Below are 19,717 nucleotides of genomic sequence, written 5' to 3' on the forward strand. Positions count from 1 at the left end.
CAGGAGGTACAAATAATCCAAGTACAACAGTAGCAACAACAATAAAGAGCCTAAAAGGATAAACGCGAAGTTAATCTCTCAGGATAGAGAAAAAATAGTAGCATATACTCCAACAAAAAACATTTTGTTGACAGGTAAAGTTTATTTGTTAAATTCCAGAGAGAGTGTTAGCATTTTGTGTTCTTTTGAATGACAGCTCAATGCTGGGGCTATTACAAAGTTTTAACTGTTTCATTCTAAAGTACAGACTAAGAGAAAACAATGATGCCAACTAATCCATAATAAATGTCTGTGAAATAAAGACATAACAGACTATGAAGAACAAAAGAATCTTTAAGTCTTCAGAAGGTAAATATAAGAATAAATATTTCCTTTAAAATATTAGCTATAAGGACCCATTTGTGTATCTTTGGGGAGATAAAAGCTTGTTCTAATTTTTCAAATGCTTTTTTTCCTGAAGAAGTTCAGAAACCCATATATAATATTGTGTTACCAAGAAAGCTTGGATTTTTTTTGTCTTTTATTATTGAAGACAATGCATTGTATTGGTTATATAAATGTTTGCTGAAATAAAACAGCTCTCAGGGCAATTTTGACCAGACTGATAATGAGTCTAGTAATGAACATCAACATACGCACCATAGATGGGAGAAAAAAACCTAAGTGCAAATCAGATGTTCAGCTCTCAACCAATACACAAGGGTTCGTCTTAACATCTGGACAGCTATTTCTTTGCCTAAATAAAATGTAACATCTATTCTAATAAGCAAACACACACAAGTGTACTTACTACATAGTTCCCAGGAGATGCTGAAGAATAAGGTATCTGTAATATCAACAGAAACAAAACAGTAATTTCTTCTGCAGTGAGATGGAGTCCATACATACATTTATGTACAGCTCTGGGTTAATGTTTATTTGTTTAATTTATTTCAAAGACACAGTTACGGACTACAAAAAAATGCTCTGTTGTCAAAACAAACACCTCTTCTTTTCAACAACTTGTCATTGTAAGTATGTTCAAGTCCAAAAATACCAATATAGACACAAACCAAATTTAATACCCAATATTTCAAATAAAAATGCTTCCATTTAAGATTACTATGCCCTGGCACCCACTCTAATTAAATTAGTATGAATAACAGAATTCACACATCCAGTTCTTGCACCTACTACAAGACTCTTCGTATTGTGGGAGCCACAATAAGATCTGTGAAGATCTGCAATCTATAGTAAAAGGTTAAGCTATAAGATTTTTGAGGTAATATGCTTTATAGGGTTTATAAAACTTAAGCAGCACATACTTGCATTTAAGTCAATAGCACTTCAGTCAATAGCATGGACTGAATTTGTATGTTCTTATATATACTTAATCTTGATTAAAATGTTGACCATAAAAGGAAAAGCAACTCTTTCACCCTACAACATACTGATTTTATTTCTTTGCATTGTTTTTTTTTTTTAAAGGACAGTGTTCTATTTTCAGTTCAAATTCAATTGTGGTATTTGTTACAGAGGATATCTGGAGAAATCCAGTTGCCTGTGAATAATCCATTTTTCTTCTTTATGATAGCCTTTGCAATTATTATCTGTAAAGGAGCACAGACCAATGCTATTATAGGAGGATGGGGTAAGAATTAAGCAACTGTACTGACAAAATACAAAATTATTTTGTAGCATAAGCATCTTATGTGATTGTAGACAACTTGTCGGCTGACTCATTTTTACAAATACATCTATTATGAGACTTCTCAACTGATACCATAGAATGAAAATATTTCACTTAACAGTTGAAAAATATCCTAATATCCATTTTCATTGAGTATATGCAGAAGAAAACTGAGGAAGACTTTCAGCTCTTTTTTTCCCCCCAATTGTCATTAGCAGAATTAAAAAATCAGAATTGAGAACAACAGAAAGAACCAGGCTAGTCTGTTAAGCCAGATCCATCTTATCCAACTGCAAATGCTAAAAAGGGACACATTTTTATACTAATGATGTATGATCACTGAATGAAAACTTCACCTCTGCATTTTCTGAAGAAATACCAGACACTGTTGTTCATGTGGGATGCTCCTCTTCCTTCAAGCTGCTAATAGACTACCTCATTTTGTAGTTGTTGCAATGAAATTCAATAGAGTGCACTGCTTTTTACAAAAAGCATATAAAAATGGCTGATGTTTTGCACGCAATTGCTCTATCGTTCCATATTCCCCAGTTAAGAGCAACAAATGTGCTTTTGTTATGTAAAATATGTGAGCACACATTAAGGTGCATCTTAAAAAGCTGTGATTTCTGTAGAGCTCGCTGTTGACCTAACTCATCTTGCACTAAAGGAAGCGAAAATGTATTTTAGATATACCCCAGGATAACCTTTGTGTTATGGAAATGCTGTAACTGATGTAAAGATGCAGAGCTGTTGCGTGTTTCTTAACAAAGCTGGATATTTGCAGGTCAATGAGCTCTCTGTTCAGATGTGCTCCTCACTGTACCTGCTCTGCATTAGAGTTACAAGGAAAAATATAAAGCATGCAGAATTCTATTTGTGGAATTGTGGCGTTTTTTTCCTGGTGTATTGATAAGAAATACTTTCCTAAACATAAGATGATGTCTAACATATTTTAAATATTTACTTACAGAATTGGCATTGGTTGGGTTTGGCCAAGGTCTACCACCCCCAGGACCCCTGTAACAGAAGATGAAATATGAGACACAGAACAATCCCCACCTTCTGACCAGCTCTGAGGAAGCAAATCAAAATAACCAGTTTCCAGAGTAAGGAAGGAGATGTCTTTTTTCAAATTAAAGTGTTTATAAACCATAACTACACAAAGTTATAATGCTACAGCAAAATTCTCATCATTGCACTACCATTATCATTTAGTCAGTTTATGAGTCGATTATGGAGAATTTATTATTACATCCCTCCCACTCACATTTAAGACACTTCAGTTCCTGACTCATTGTGGTACTTCTGTACTCTTCAGGACAGGACCTGCCAGAATGGCACCATAAGGAGTCCTTCCCCAGCAGCCACACTGCCAGGCTACAGTGGAGATGGAACACTTCCGTGGGTCCCAAACACTTGCAAATTTAGGAAGTGCCAGACATTCCTCTTTATATTCTCAATGGAACAATTTGAAAGACATTGCAAATTTGAGTCTCTTGAAGTGCTTTCCATAGATGCAACGTTTTAATGTGGCACAGAAGTTTTGCAAAGAGTAAAAAAAAAATTCCCAAATTCTTTAAGTTCTCATGAGGAGTGTTTTTCCTTGTACTCTGTTAACCTTTTTTAAAATATTTGAAGGAATTACCACACATTCCATGAAAGCCTATATACAGTACAAAGGCAGAAAGCTACTAAAATATATTTCAGTCATAGAAACAGTACTCTTGCTTAAATAATTAAGTACCTTCCTGAAGAACTGAGGATATACTGAGTATGGATCTAGAATACTGCAAGTATAGTAAGGTTTCATTAGTGAAAGTGGTGCTAGTACTGCTGTTATAAACGTTTTGGGAAAACCTATTTTTTAGAAGAACAAGACACAGAAAGTATGTTGCTATAACCAGTATCTGATAATAATAACAATGATAATAAATCCCATGTATTAAAAATTGAAAACATGCCATTTTATACATACGCTTTAAACGTATGTTTAGATGTGTATCTAAAAACAGTCTCCTACTTGGCTACATTATCTCCACAGAAGTCACAGACACATGAAAATTACCATACAGCAGGCAAAACTGAAATTTCAAACTTTTCAGACATCCTGTTACACTTTGTCCAAATGGTGTAAGCATTATTAAGTGGCGGCTCCCCAGCAGGAGGAACAAGAATGTTTCACAAGCAGAAGACCTGTTTGATAAAGCCAACTCTGAGGAGACATCAGAGGTATACTAAAAGCAGAAGGGAATGGGGAAAGGAAAAAAGGAAAAACCATCCAGATAAAGCATGTTTTTCTCATAACTCTTGCTGTTATTTTATGTTTCTCTCTCTTAGCGGAGCTCAGAAGAATAGTTTGGTGGTTAGGCTTCATCTTTTTACAGTCCTGAGGGAACTAAGCCATATGAGAGGTAAAGTTTCCATATATTACAGTCATAACATCTCAATAATCATAATTATTCCTGGGAGCATTTAGAACTCCTAGTTATGTATAAATAAGATAGGCCACTTTTTGAAGGCCCTGACAACTGAGAGGCAGAGTAGATGATGACAAAACTTCTGCATTTAAGATAGTATTTTGGCCTCATTAGCTTCAGAAAGGCAACATTAGCCACCACAGCTTACCAGACATTGGAGAGTTATTTAAATATAGAGAAGAAAGCAGGCTTTATTAATGAGTTAAGGAAGTTTTCTATCTATTTTAAAGTCTTGCAAAACTAAAAACTAGTAAGTAGATATGTTGCCTGAGGGATTTAGTATTGAATCCTATTTTTTTTAATACATTGTTGATGGAACTATAAAGAAATTAGCTCAAACAATCAACCAAAATAAATCAAGTGAAAATTGATTTATTCCTGCTGACATTGTTTCTGGAAGGTTGGAAAACTGGAGTGTAGGTGAGGGTCTTTTCTGCTTTATTCTTTGGGAGGAGGGGAGGCAAAGGAAGGAAAGGGACTCACAGTCTCACAGCATAAGACCCCTTATGGTCCCCTAGTCAAATATTCAGCAATTTCTCCTCTGTTAACAATTACAAGGTGAAATGTTAGATGTTCCTTTTTCTTTTTTGTCAAAAAAGTTGTTCTTTTTTCTATGCACTATATTTGGTTTATTGGATCCTGTTTTTCAGAGAAATCAGGAATATTTGTAACAACACTGGAAGGCCGTTTTCACTCCAAAAACCTGCACTTTTTTGTGTGACATTAAGTAACGCAAATATAACCTACGAAAAACATCAAATGGAAAATAGATGTGACAACACTGCAGATTACTCTGAACTACAGAGATATTAAAAAGCCAACTCAGATACATGATTGGGTTAAGCCACAGTGACATGGAGGAGACTGCAAGAATCGCCTTTAATCTAAAAACCTGTTGGAATTTGCAAATTTACTGGAAGCCACGGACAGCCTTAAGTATAGACTCAGAAAACACTCTAGCAGATTCTGCTGGAAAGCCATATGGGTTTTGTGGTGCCGAATGTTGTTAGCTTATAAAGCACACATAAAAGAAAGCTACCTGAAATATTTTTCAATGCAATGCAAGCAGGTTTTTTGCCGTTTATTAAACATTTATTTTGGAAGCATCAACAGAGTCATAAAACAGTATTATGGATGTACCAGTTCCAAAATAAGAGTAATTTATGAAGCATCTATTGCTACAAGTAATTACTGCTGCATTTTACCCTTAAAGTTAGTCCTATAGCATTGATCCTAGTACTTGAAAAAATAAAGTCTAAAATTTCAGTTTCCCAAGGGGCAAATTTATTCAGCAAGGAAATTAAACATCTAGAGACAAGTTTGTGAATTGAAGTTAAAAAAACAAAATCACATTTTTTTTCTTTTCAAGCATGACTGAGATATTCTTAGTGCTTGAGACAGCACTGCAGGTCACATCAGCCATTAAAAAGTGCCAGTGAAATGTAACACTGCTCCCTGAAAATTGCCATTTTGTTCCAAAGAGGGCATTATTCCACTCAGAAATAAAATCTTACTAAAAATGGCTACACTAAGTTTCAGCTTAAAATCTTACAGCTAAAATGGAATTAGTTTGTAGAAGAACATGGGATACATATAAGCTCTTTCAAACAGTAAACTGATAGGCATTAGTTATGAGGAAGCAAGCAATTATTTAGCAGTACTACATTTGTGAAGTATATGGTCCTAGACTGAAATACTGTCTACGAGCTCTCAAGCTGGTTATTGTCATTGTTGACAATAAGGAACTTTTTTTAATCCAGAAAAATGTAAAATTGTATTTGGCAGATATTCTGCTCTTAACCAAAACAGGTTCCTTTTGCACCTTCTGGGGGAAAAAAGCTGAATTTTAAATGGCAACTGGTTTTGTAAGGTACATATTTTTAAATCTCAACATTGCCAAAAATCCAAAAACATTGAATAGAACACTGAAAAATTTTCATGTAAGAAAAAGATATCACTACATAAAGACAAATGTACGTGACTATAAGGCAATAGCCTTATGTATAGTTATCCTGTTTCCTAGAAACATAAGTAGACTAAATGACTTACACTGTTATTTCTTAGCACTGTGCATTAGATAAATTTTAAAGGATAATACAAAGAATTCATTTAACACAGTTGGGTCCAGCTATTGCCACTGCCCATAGGTCATCCTTGGATGCACACTGACTGACTCTGAATGCTGGAATTGACCAGACAGTGAGTCTTCACTAAGACTTCCATGTAAGGACAACTTTGAGAGCAGTAACCTTACAGTATGGAAACAACCTGATGTCCTGGAAATACAATTAAAAGAAACCCAGACCATAGTAACCCCTTTTGTTTTCTTTTTCATCTATATATGTCATTCCATTTGACAGAGGAAAAAAAATACTCAGTTTGATGGAAAAAAAAATATTCACATAGTCAGGCATGCAATAACGGAGCTCCTTACAACAGTCTGTGATTCAGCAGGTAACACAGGCCAGGATATGCTATAACATAGTATTACTAGTATTTTGGACTCTCTTATGCTTTTGAAGTGTATTGTAATAAGCAAAGGGACAGTATGAAGTCTTGTTTAAAACCAAGAAAAAGTGTTCTGTTCCCACTTTCAGCTGAGCTGGAGTAAAGATGAGTTTGTAAGAAATGTAGAGTGCAGTATATGCCTCGTAAGACACAGAGAGCGCTATGGTTACCTAATTCATAACGACTGCTTCACATCTTGTTCTTCTCAAAAGATCATATACTCTATCAAAGCTCATACTTTCCCAAGTAAAGGACTCCAATTCATGGTGTCCCCTTCAAGAGGACATACAAGTTCAAAGGAAAATGTACTTTGCACATCACTGAATTAAAAGAACATGATCTATGTATGTTTACTGGCTCAACACAAGATGAAATGTGGTTATTAAATGCTGCAATATGGAAATGCTAGTATTTGAACCCATCTTCTCTCTTTCTGGCAGACCAGGAATTCTTTTTGTTATCTAGGAACCTGTTTTCTTATTTTTCCTATGTAAACTCTCATTTATGTGGATAAGTAGCCTCAAAATATCTTATCTAGCCCTAATTTTACTTCTATAAAATTTTATTTTAGAAAGTTAATTTTATTTTCTTAGAATTCAATCTCCTCCTGAGGACAATCTCTGTAGTGCTTATATTATACTCACACTGAATTTCACATATCTCAATATTTTTTCTACATCAATTTTATTTAAAAGAAGAAAAGCCTACCCTTGGGAAGGTTCCTAGAACTGTCTTGAGTCCAATATATGATGTCTATGTTAGGGTAACACCCAAGTTTATATTTATTTTATTTGCTTCAACAATTCAAGGTATGTCTGGAAATCAGAAGAAATTAAGGATATGGTGGATTAGGTATTTTTTAACAGTATTATCTAATCTATCTCAATACCTTTTACTTTTTCATGTTGGTTAACTCTTTACTTGAAATGAAAATTATCATCTCTCATTTATGTTTCATATGAAAATAGAAGTAAATATGGGTATCTGTGATATAATGATGTCTGATATAATTTCCCTGACTCTGTATGTATCATTCCTCCAGATCCACGTGTAAATCATTCCAACCTAATTGTAATTTGGTTTCTGTTTGTATACTTATTTCATGTTGAGTAAGTAATACAGTGGACCTTGCCATTGAATTCTGTTAAGTTGTGCGTTTTTACAAATTTATATTAAAATTATTTGTTTTCTAGTATCTTTGGTGGTCATTCTTTGAGCAGCCTAAACCACTCTTTTGCAACAAATGATAACAAGCATATGTAAATCTTTACTGTGTTTTCTGTGTCAACCTGCTAAAAACTCATTCCTGAAAGACAAAGGTGTAAAAGGAGTAAGAAAAGAATATGTTCTCTGCTTTAGGTTGTAAAATCATCCTAATGTCTTGATAGCTGGACCACCATGCTGCCTTCTGGGACCAGCCCAGGCTCTGCAAAATGCTGGTTATGAAAAAATGTACTGTCTTCAGTAGAGGTAGGGCCATGATACAAGAATGACTTGATAACCTGTGGTTTGTGGTATGCTAAAGGCAACTATGGCAGCCCCTTTAAATCTGTGAATCTCTTAAGACAGAAACATAAATAATGTAAGGAGAACCTGATTTTTTTTTCCCAGGCTTGCTAATCATGTAAGCAACTCCAAGCGAGCAAAAGGTTTCTCTGAAGTGCAGCATATTGCTCATGTTGGGCCACTTGCTATGCTAAAATCCTCAGATTAAATCTAGTCTATTCTAGATACACTAATTTTACTTCTGAAATTTTTCTACACACTTTGAAAGGGGGGTTGTCTACAGGTATAAAAGGCATAATACACTCCCATGACTAAATCCATGCCTGGAATAAATCAGTATACCTTAGCTGAGCTCAGTCTACATCAACTTTTACCAAATGATGATCCAGTGTCAGAAGTACATAGAAACACCAAAAACCTTACACCACATCTGTAATACTCTTTTATCTGTTTAGAGTGGAAATAAATGTAGTTATGGAAATAAATACAGCAACAGAGAGAGAATCATCCATACTTCTTCTTCCAAATATGTCTTTTTTTTATAAATAGTTCTCGACAATGGTTTTATTTCGCTAAAATTAAGTACTTGTTTATTTTGCAGCAAAGAATCGTATTTGTACCATTCTTTACAAAATATTTAATCAGTAAAGTAAAAACATAAATGTAAATAATATAATTTAAAAAAAAATGCATACAAGGTTATATAGGTGACTATATGGACAAAATATTCCAAATATTTGAACTTTGACCTGTGAAAGAAACTGAGTATTTGTACAGACTTGCAGGGACAGCAAAGGTGCCTGTAAGAGATACATGCAGAAGGAAACTGCGGTGCGTTCACTTTCTTAAATTGCAGTTATTAGTCATCAAAGCATGTTACTTATCAAAGCATGTTCTCCTTGTCTTATGAATCCCACATGTTACTTCTATAATGAAATAATGATTTTTCTAAATATGATAAGATTTTATTATTGTGCTTACATGTTCATTCCAGGCATCCCCGGGCCACCTAAAGCATTCAGTGGGGGTCTCATTGCACCTCCATAGTTCTGCAATGATAACCAAGGGTCAGACTACCACAAAACAAAAAAACAAAACCAAAGAGGAGGGGGAAAGAAAGGACAGCAGGTTAATGATATCCCTACGTAACTGCTGACTGGATAGGCCAATGTAATTCATTCTTTCAGGAGTTTCCACTGTTGACTCAAAAAAATAATATTGTTAACCCCAAGGAGAAAGAGTTACAAACGATGGAAATAGACTAAGAATACTTAGAATGTCAGTTGTTTCAGAAGGAATTATTTACACATATAGAGGTCAAGTCAATGGCCAGCAAGGTGCAGGTTGTATAATATATTCAAGGGAACTCATTCAAAATCAGAAACTTAGACTTAGATGTTAAGATTTCTACATCATGGAATTTAAATCTAATTATTTTTAATTAAATTTTGTTAATATATGTTTGTATATGTTAGTATATGCTTGTATAAAATTACACTATACGATATCACTTACATAACATAGAGCATAACCATTACATTTCTCTTCTAATCAGTCAATTCTAGTTAGTCTATGGTAACTAATATGAAAAGTATTTAATACGATAATGAATGTCATAGTAATGCCAAGAAATGAATTTCCCAATGCCTACAAAACCTGAGTTTATGCTCTGATATTGTAACAAAAGTTTAACTGTACTATTTACATGAAAAACTAAGTTATACCTATTTTTATGCAGAAGAACACAAGCAGAACAGTGTATCTCACCTCACAATCATAATGCACTCCCTAATCTGTGTTAATCCTGCTACACTTTTCTGATATTCCAAAAGAACAGATAACAGTAAATTCTCAAAAATGAATAGTTGTCCACTTTGGAAAGAGGAGGGACAAAGAAGTCATATATTTTAAAACAATTTAGGTCATTGTGGCAGTCTATTTTCCAGTAATAGAACTAATATACTCTATTTCATGTAGGGTATACTACAAACTGCAGAAACTATATGACTCAGGCTTATGGGTGTTCTCTGTATTGGCCTGATTCACAAAACCATGTAAACAAGAAGTCATGAATACATGGGAGAAATCCAACAGTGACATTCAAAGTGTGGGTCTGGTGCTCTTTATACCTTGACGGATATATCGGGTATCTAGAACTGGTCTACAACTAGGAGAGGAAGTTCTGTTGCTGCAAATAAAAACTCCAAACTTAAAATTTTCTTCACCATTAACAAGTGTCCCATCAATAGCTGGTTTGCAAGAATACAACCAGAGGCTGCAAACAGATGTTCTCTTCCAGACCAAACAGTGCCATCTGAAGATAGTATTATCCACAGCTACTGGTCATCAATTACTACTCATTCCTGCCTTTTTGTGTGCAGCCGGCAGACCGACTGGTGAGCATGCTCAGGCAAAAGTCAGCCAGATTAACTCAAACCTCCTGTTTAACCAAGGTTATCCTAGATGATTTTGCCTGAGCAACTCCTCTACCAGAACTGTAGGGCAGTAACTGGTGGGTAGTCAAAGCAGCTGCGCACAGTAACATCACCATTTGGCACTACTGGATCTGAAAGAGAACACAGTTTGACTGGAACAAAGTCAACTGAACAAGCAGTTCCACATCTGTTTTATTTCACTTTTCCATTTTGATGTGGAGGGCTGAGCCATTCCCCCTATTCGGTCTGTCTGGTATGTCCCCTCTTTATTTTAATTCAGGAATCATTTGTTTGGACCGGCGTTAAAGATCTCTATGGAATCCTGCAGGACTGGAAGAATCATAATCAAATGTACTTCTAACTCTAATTACTGCTAATTCTAATCAAATGTACTCCTTCGTCCTAAAATAAGAACGCTTACATTAAGGCTACCAATATACTGTTCCTTCAGCTGTAGTTACGCTCTCTGCAGAAGTCAGTGCCCCCATTTGTTCCTTACTGCTTTTTAGTCAAAGTAACCACCACTGTTTATCTGGTAGTTGAACTGTTCATAAAAGTGCTCCTTAATGTCAGGTGGCCAAAATGAGCCAGATTAGCCAAGACTTTTTTCTTAAATATTTAAGATGACCCAATTCTTTTTGACTAGAAAGCATTAGGGAGCATGTGGGAGGCTCACCAGCAGATATGAAGGATGGGGAGAAGTAGCAATCACAGGTTGGAGGTAGTACTGCATTCATCTAGCATAACTACAGCTTGAAGAAAGCCTGAACATAATTCTTTGAAGCTTTTCATAGATTCAAGCATTTACAACCATCCACTGCTTTTTGCTTCATGTTATTTAGTTTGAAACAGTCTAGAATCATAGAATACAAAATGGAGGTAAAATTTCCATAATTTTTCAAGCATATGCATGCTATGCTTGCTATACTGGACATAGCATTTCTGTATCAGCATATTAAGTGTTTTGCAAGTTGACTGCCTGTGCAGAAAGGTAGCAGGGCCTCCCACTACAGGCAAGAGGATGTTAAAAGTAGGTGTGAAAGATACATCAAATTTGGTTTTAGAACTGCATTCTGAGAAGATCCTAAATGCCAGATACAAAGATAGAACACGATCCATTTATAGAAAAGATTGATTTGCTAACCTAAATTTTGTGTAGATTAGCTACATTTTCCCCCATTTTAAGAGGATGTTCAGTATAAGAAAGAAGAACCTTACAAAAACACTGGATTTTAAGAGACAGCAAAAATGGAAAAATGATCCTTTTAAAAACTGGCATGAGATTTGCCTGCTGTGTGACTAATGGTGCTGCGTAAAGTATCAGCTCAAGCTCATATGGCAGCATTACAAAGCTTCTCTTTCTACCTCCAGAAGGCAAGTGGTAAATATACTTCAATGCTGCAGAAAAAATAACAAATATATTTAATAATGGGTTGTTGGTCATAGAGCAGATGTTGTGTAGAACTGCACAACTGGTTTCTACCAAGAACACCCAAAATTGTAAACACAGTTATGAGCAGATTTGAAAGGCAAAGCTGTTTAATCATTTAAAATTCAGTTGCTATTCCAAGGAACAAAGAGGTCACTAGAGAGATTATCTAAAATGGGGAAGTAAAAATGCAAAGTGTGGGCACAACAAGCACGCTGTAAAAACAAAATACTGGCAACACCGATATGAAACACCACCACCTAAATTTTCTCTCACTGAGAGCACTGACAAAATACAGAATAATCATTTGGATTCGTTATTTCAGGTATTCATCAGAAATAATTTGGTTTCTACCTTAGTTTACTGTTGAAATGTAATACAGACAAATATGCACTCATATTTTCACACTTTTGAAGACAGACCCTATAAACAATTATGACCAGGTCAGCACCATGGAGAAGGTTGCTTTGCTCCTCAGAAACAGCTAGAGAGATGCTTGTGATTGACAAGGGGGAGAAATGGCAGCATGAACTTCTCATTTTACATTAAAATCTCTCTAGTACTCACTAAAAACCTAGATGAATAGTGGATGAATGAAAAACTTTACAGAATTTTGGAGGGTATTTTTGGTACAAAGACTTTGCCTAAGTTAGAAGTATTAATCCTTTCCCCCTAAACAGCATAATCAATTTAGGTTGGGAGGATGAGGAAGCACCTACTCAACCCTTGGTCTCCTTTACAAATGTCAGCCTTAGGTTACAACATACAGTAGCTGTAGGACAAACATAACTTTTCTGAAATAAGCAAGTTAAGGATTCCTCTTTTAATTTCAAATCTTAATTAAAATGACTAATGTTTTCATTGCAGACTTCGTACAGCTGCAACTCAGAATTAATTTTTGTAAAACAGAAAGTTTAATTTTAAAATGGGATTAGCAGAGCAAGTCCTGGCCATCTTCAAGCTATGGAAAGCCAGAGTAACAGTATAAGTACAGGCCTATCAATAAAAATGGGTATCTATCTATGGAAGGTACCTGTGGTCCTAACGGAACCATTCCTCTTGGAGGAGTCATTCTCTGCATTGGCCCACCCATGTTTGGATGCCCTGCAAATAAAATTACATAACTTAAAAATCTATGCAATACACAAAGCAACTAACAAATCATTCCTTTTCAATTAACAAAAAGCTTAAAAAGCTGCAGTAAGCTTTGAAACACAGAGAGAAAGATGCCAGTTTGAGAAGACAGTACTTTTGAATGGTCCAAATAATTATTTCATTCACCTTGCTGCCGAGTTGGGTCCATCCCACTAGGCAATAATGGCTGACTTCCTGGGACACCTCCGAGTGCCTGCAGGCATAGAAACCATATGTTAAATGCACATAATGCAGGACATAATGCAGATACTTTGTTTTTAATTCCAGGACGTTTCTTCTGAGTCAAGAGTAATATGGAAGAGTTAACTTTCCTAAATGCCCTAACTAAATGTCCTAACTTCCTAAATAAACTAGAAGTCCTGAACGTCCTATGACCCTGACTATGGATTTGCATGGACAAACTCTTGGACTTCTGTAGACTTATGTATGAATAATCTCCAAAATATAATTGCCTAATTTGCTTTTTTCCACACCAATACTTCCTTCACTTTAGCTTAACTATTATTTAACCTCAAAATACTGCCTTCTTCCTGGGTATGTGGCAATTTATCCAAAGCTTGTATTGCTACAGTTTTCCCTTTTAACCATTATTTCAACATTTCCTTTCAGAGGTCAGGATGCGGACACTGATATTCTCTGAGAATGAGCTGTAACCGAGCCAACTGCACAGTATTCATGGGGTATGGTTAACTAGCGTTGTGATGTGGGGGACATTTTGTGTTCCACTCTGCCTTACTTCTGAAGGACATCAATGCCAAGATAAGTGTATTACTCATCTACAAGAGATAACAACGGCCACCAAACTTGCTCCTAAATCTTGCCTTCAAGAATGAAGGTACATTGTGTTAGTTCACCTCTCTTCCAAATCAAATATATTGCTCTTATGTCCCCACATTTTAACCTGCCGTCTGGGTTTATAGTAACCAAATTGGGTTTAAGGCTAATTTCTACAGTCTCTTACCTATAGTTTAGTCAACTAGAAAAATGATTTTATGAATGGATCTTCGTAGCTGATCCACTAGGTGCTACTTAGCATTTCAAAACAACACTGTATTTTCAGTAAAAATGTATCCAGAATGAGTAAATCTTGTTATGAAATCTACTCAGGCAATTGCTTACTGTGGGATTAGGTAAACTACTCTTGACCTGGAAATACTGTAGTAGTCTTGGACAGATACAAAGGGGAACCTATCTGCAAATATACAGTTTGTTTCCACAAGAGGTACGAAATTAAAAATTAAGCTGCACACTATTACCTCAAAAGTAACACAGTCAATAGGTACTGTAGTGCAAGATTAATGGAATAAACAAATAATTTGAGATGACATGATTTACATCAGAGTTTTATATGTACTTCAATGGCTTGAAGTCTGGACGATACATGAAGAACAATACATGAAGTGCATGGAGAAGTGTCAAATACTAGCAAAGCAGGAACTGGGCACTTCTGCAAGAGATGGCAGGTGACACACAAGGACACAGAGGCATTTGCTGCTGGGAACACATGTGACCAAAGACTTAACTCATGCAGTCATCACACTACAGATCATTACACGAGGGACTGTGGTTCCTTTCTAACATATCATACCACTTTTCAAGAAAAATGAGTGTACCTGCACAGCACAATGCATTGCCAACAGCAAATACCCTTGTAAGGATTGATCTCATAGGACACAACAGAGTACTGGAGGCAACTTAGAGGCACTAGTGTGGCCCTCAGTCATTACTAACTTTCCTTGCTATGAAGCCTAGATCTAGCTCAGATAACCCTTACATAGCACTGGACTATGCTGTGCACGCATGCCCTGTGTTACCCTTCCTTGACTAAGAAACACAATCTCTACTGCAAAGCATTAAGGAACAGAGTTATAGTTACAGTGGGAATTCTAATTCTGATTTTTACTGACTTCTGTCTAATCAAAACTTCAGCCTTAAAGCTGCTCTACAATAGTTTATTACTTCCACACACTGCCCATCTATACTGTAACTTAGATAATGGCAGTGTTGTTAAAAACAGTAATTCACGAATACGGCATAATGTAAATGAATTGCAAGAGCTGTAATTCAATGAGATTATGTGATTATGTTACAGCTCTGAACACAATATCACAATGTGCGGACAAAAACACTTCTGAAACTACAATTGCAGGTTAGCAGTGCTTTCATAGCAGTTACCACATCCAGTTTCTACCTGCCAGTATTTACAGTGTTCAGAAACACAGCAACAAAGGAACATGTGAAACCTAAACACTGGTGTATCTTTGCCTAAGATATTACCAAAAAGTATAAAAATCAGGAGGGTATTTTGTACTGAGTTACAGTATGTCCGTAGCAAATATTTAACTAACGTGCTAATGACATTGCATTCTTTTCTTGTCCCTTGATGATCACTTCAGCAAGGTTAAGCCACCCATTTCCCTTGTGAGAAAGTAGCTACGGTACAGGTAACTTAACCTGCTCCCAAACATCACCAGGTTTGATGTAGAGGAGTATCTGAAGAAGTCTTGCCACCTGATACACCCAGCTCACTAAAATTCATACCTTCATACTTTCTGTGCCAGTGCTAAAGGCAAGTTTGTTGACATTGTGTTACACAGATATAAAACGTAGTCAGAACTGAGGCCGGGGCATAAAAGTCTCCTCATCAAGCTGTGACAAGAAGAAAGGCAGTCCTGGAAGTCTAAGCTGGACCAAAACACCTGTTCCATCCTATCAACCTTTCTCAGTATTATAAATGACTCAGGTTTTTCTTTCAGAGATCCACTGATGTTCTTCTGTCTGCTTATCTTTAACTCTTCATCTGCTGGCAACCACTTTCTCCTCCTGTGTCTGCACTATGGAGAACTTAAAAATACAAATCTGCTTCCAGAACCATCTTTTCACAGATGGGCCAATAAAGGTCTCTGCTGTCGAACAGCAGCTCATTACTCCTTCTTGTTGCACTGGCATGCATATCCTTTGATGGAGATTTATAGTCTTCAGAGTGTCTATAAGAGCCATAGAGCACTTATATCTGCTTCTCACCATTAATCTCCATATTAATAAATGAAATAAATATACTTCATATATCCAACAAAGAATAGGAGGCAGTGATGCATTTTACTTAGAATCAAGTAAAAAAAATTCTCAGAGCTAACTGCTTGATGTGGTTAGAAAAACTTTAGAGAGTAACAGTTATGGGGACATTCTGTCTTCATGTCAGAGTAGGCAGCATTGGCTGGCTGAGGTTAATGCAGCAACACGCCAGGCAAGTAATCCTCCCTCTGCAAACAGGCTTAACGCACAATAAATTTTGAGGTGTGGACACTAATTAAGCGTAGGAAAATGAGCTGGGAGTGGCATGGACACAACTTATCAAAATAACTATTTAATGGTCAGATGAAATGGGATGGAGAAGGACTGATCAAGTTTTGTAGCCAGTGAGCCACTGGTAGCCAATGAGCCATTGGTAGCCAACAAGACAACATTCCTTGTTCCCACTGCACCATCACACTGGACCACAAGAGTGCATCAGTGAGAACATCTTACCTGATTGGGTATTCTTAAAGGTGGCCTTGGACCTCCAGGGTACCGAGGGGACATGAAAGGCTATGAAAAAAAAGAAATTCAACTTAGCTTGCAAATACCGCGTTGAGTCATTGGGCGTATGTCTTCTGCCATGCTCGCACTTCAAACATCCAGCTTAAATACTTCCACAGAGCGTGCAGTATATTATTCCACAATGTTTCACAGAACTAAATAATTTTAGAGATTCTTAGTGAATGCATTTAAAACTTTGTTACAGCAATTGCAAATGCAGAATACAAACAACTTAATGCATTAATAGTGTAGAATAAATAACAAACCATTTAGATCATATAATCACATATCTATACTCTCCACTGGAGAAGAGGGAAAAATAGGAACCCTAGAATAGAAACCAAAAATGTTCTTGGGAGAGTCAAGAGATAACTAACAGCATAATAATTCACAACTACTTTCCATTCACTTTTTCATAATAATACAGTAAAATGCAATACAAGATTTAACCTGTGAGGGCACAGATTTCAAGTTTATGTCATGAATATTTAGAACTTTGGTGGTTCCATTAACCATATTATTCAACATTGCTCTCCTCCCATCCCTCCATATTTACCTTCATGCTCACACAGTAAATCTCCTCTCTCAAAACCAAATTTATACACAAATCTTTCATACCATCCTGTACCTTGTCAGGTTCTAGTGGCTCTTGGCTACTACTGTACTACTTCATAGCCCACAAAGTCAGTCCCTTATGATAAACAAATGGCAGTACCAGCAAATGCATTTAAAATCTTTACTTATTCCATCCCGAAGTGTCTAGAAATCTAAAAAGCTGGGAGATTACCAGAAAAAGTGGGAGATCTACAGCAAAAAGGCACAAACATCTGACTAAACAGGTGATGAAGAAGATCATTTTGGCAAGCAAGCATACCTGTAACTCCAGGAGAAAATGAAAGACTAAAAGTATGCTTTGACTGTGAACATAGGGACAAAAAAGACTGATTCTTTATACTGTGAAAGAGGAGCTCACTTCTGTTCATGACGCGGCCACTGGAGACAAAGGAGAGATAAAGGAAAGGAGTCTGCTGGGACTTTCCAGGGGCAATCTCTGATGACAAACAAGTCTCTCCACGTTTAAACCCACTCTTTGGGGTCTCTTCAGAAGGACACAAATACACCTACACAGGCATGACCTAGTCAGCTGTCGTTAAGGACCACTGGCAGGTCACTAAAACTCTATGTTCAACATCACCGTTTTACAAATGAATGGCATATTTCAGCTCCATCAGCAGCACTGAGTTATAAACTAAAATGCCAGTGATCATCAATGCTAGAAATGCATGTATTAATAGTATAGCTAGCGAAAGAATTATAATTACTTTACCAATAATTAGTAATGGAATTTTTCCTATGATTTTGCATAAAAAAATTTAACTGCACCTTTCACATCTTAGAATCAGATGAAAACTGAAATAACGTAACGTACATAAACAAGCACCCAAAATAGGTACTAGAATAAAATACTGAAGGTTCACAAACTGGAGAAGAAAGTTCAATGACAATTGTGAAAAGATTACTTTAATAAAAAATTTGAAATTATGTGCTATAGAATAGGGAGGCTTCTTCATGCTCTCTCTGTGATGATGAGATTCTCTGATAACAAAGGAAAAAAAAAGGGTTGTGCATGTGGCAAAGGCTGTAAACAAGCGGGCCCTTGTAAAGCTGTAAAAGTGTGAGGAAATTAGAATTTCAACAATTTCCATAAAGGTCAACCAAGTGCATTGTATGGAGCGCAGCACACTCTAGTGAGTATCTTGGATTTGGCTTACCTCATTCAGCCATTGAACCCTTAACTTTATTTACAGCTGTACAGCTCATAAAAGGGAAATCAGCAGTGTCTCTCAAGTCAACCATATCTTAATGTAGAATCACATTACTAATATTAGTACCTAAAAGTGCATTATTGGCAGAACGTTTGCTCCTTCCAAGCAGGATGGAAACCTGCTTCTCCCCTCTCTTCCCAGTCAGTTCACCTTTCTATGCAGTTTATAATAATACCTAAAAACTTATTTTTTTATAGAATTGAATTTTATTTAAAAAGATGAAACAAATATCCCACTGCATTAAGGAGAGAAAGAGGCTTACTCATATAAAGCTGAAATTTCACTTTTCAAAGTATGACCCGCATTGTTTCTAATGCCTGACAATTAGAGTCCATATTTTCTGGTTTGCTATGCCCCTGAAGCCCGTAGCTGCTTCAGATTTTTGAGAAGATCTGGATCAAGTAAAAGCCACTTGTAAGTCTAGGATTCTTCTCTGAAATTATAGATGTCATGATTTTTTTTTTCTTTTAGGCATTGTTTTCTAAGCAGGTTTCAAAGCAGACTTGCAGACTTTAATTTGAGAGCCAGTGCGTCTATTCTTAACTGACTTCTTAGTTCATTGCCTAGAATAACTACAGGAGCCTCTTTGATACAACAAGAAGATTTATATACAGTAAATAATTATATATCTATGTATTCCCCTTAAACACATTTGCGGAAATGTTTAAATCGTTTCCTATTCCTTAAGCAGTAACAAAGTGCTTCATCTAGTAAATTTCACATAGTTTGTATAGTTCTTGATGATCCATGGATACAAACACTGCACAGTTCTATAGGCAGGAAAAGATATAAACAACTAGGAAGCACTACTAATGTTTTGATGAATGGAAGTATCCATAAAGGTCCATTTAGCATTGCAGAAAATTGTGAGATAGTGATGTTCAAGGACAATTCTAAAAAATTTTATGCCATTTTGGACCATGATTTAGTACTTAAATTTACCACAAAAATTCTGCCATTAAATATTCTCATTTTTGTGCCAGTTACTAAACTTCTTCCTCTCCATCACCAACGTCATGTTTGTCCACAAAAAATTCTACCAAGACATATCAAGAAAACAAAGAAATTCTGTCAAATGTTTTAATGAAAATAAATATCAACAGCTTTCCACTATACTAGGAACATTTTTTCAA

The 19,717-nt window shown here is 36.0% G+C and overlaps 1 protein-coding gene across 28 annotated transcripts in view; it reads right to left on the minus strand.

Moving 5' to 3' along the window:
* The window catches only part of SSBP2 (single stranded DNA binding protein 2), a gene marked incomplete at both ends in the record, with an annotated part of 187,660 nt that overhangs the window by 19,869 nt on the left and 148,074 nt on the right, over window positions 1-19,717 (minus strand). For 10 of the 28 annotated variants that reach the window (XM_082013176.1, XM_082013174.1, XM_082013165.1 and 7 more), the window contains 6 exons: window positions 791-826; window positions 2,638-2,686; window positions 9,142-9,209; window positions 13,058-13,128; window positions 13,306-13,372; window positions 16,708-16,767. In XM_082013176.1, coding sequence (XP_081869302.1) covers window positions 791-826; window positions 2,638-2,686; window positions 9,142-9,209; window positions 13,058-13,128; window positions 13,306-13,372; window positions 16,708-16,767 — 351 coding nt within the window. Of the gene's footprint in view, window positions 1-790; window positions 827-2,637; window positions 2,687-9,141; window positions 9,234-13,057; window positions 13,129-13,305; window positions 13,373-16,707; window positions 16,768-19,717 lie in introns of all 28 variants that reach the window. The other 18 variants (XM_082013183.1, XM_082013161.1, XM_082013157.1 and 15 more) reach the window with 9 other exon arrangements.

This window comes from Phaethon aethereus (genome assembly GCF_964289735.1).
Source record: "Phaethon aethereus genome assembly, chromosome: Z".
Lineage (NCBI taxonomy): Eukaryota > Metazoa > Chordata > Aves > Phaethontiformes > Phaethontidae > Phaethon > Phaethon aethereus.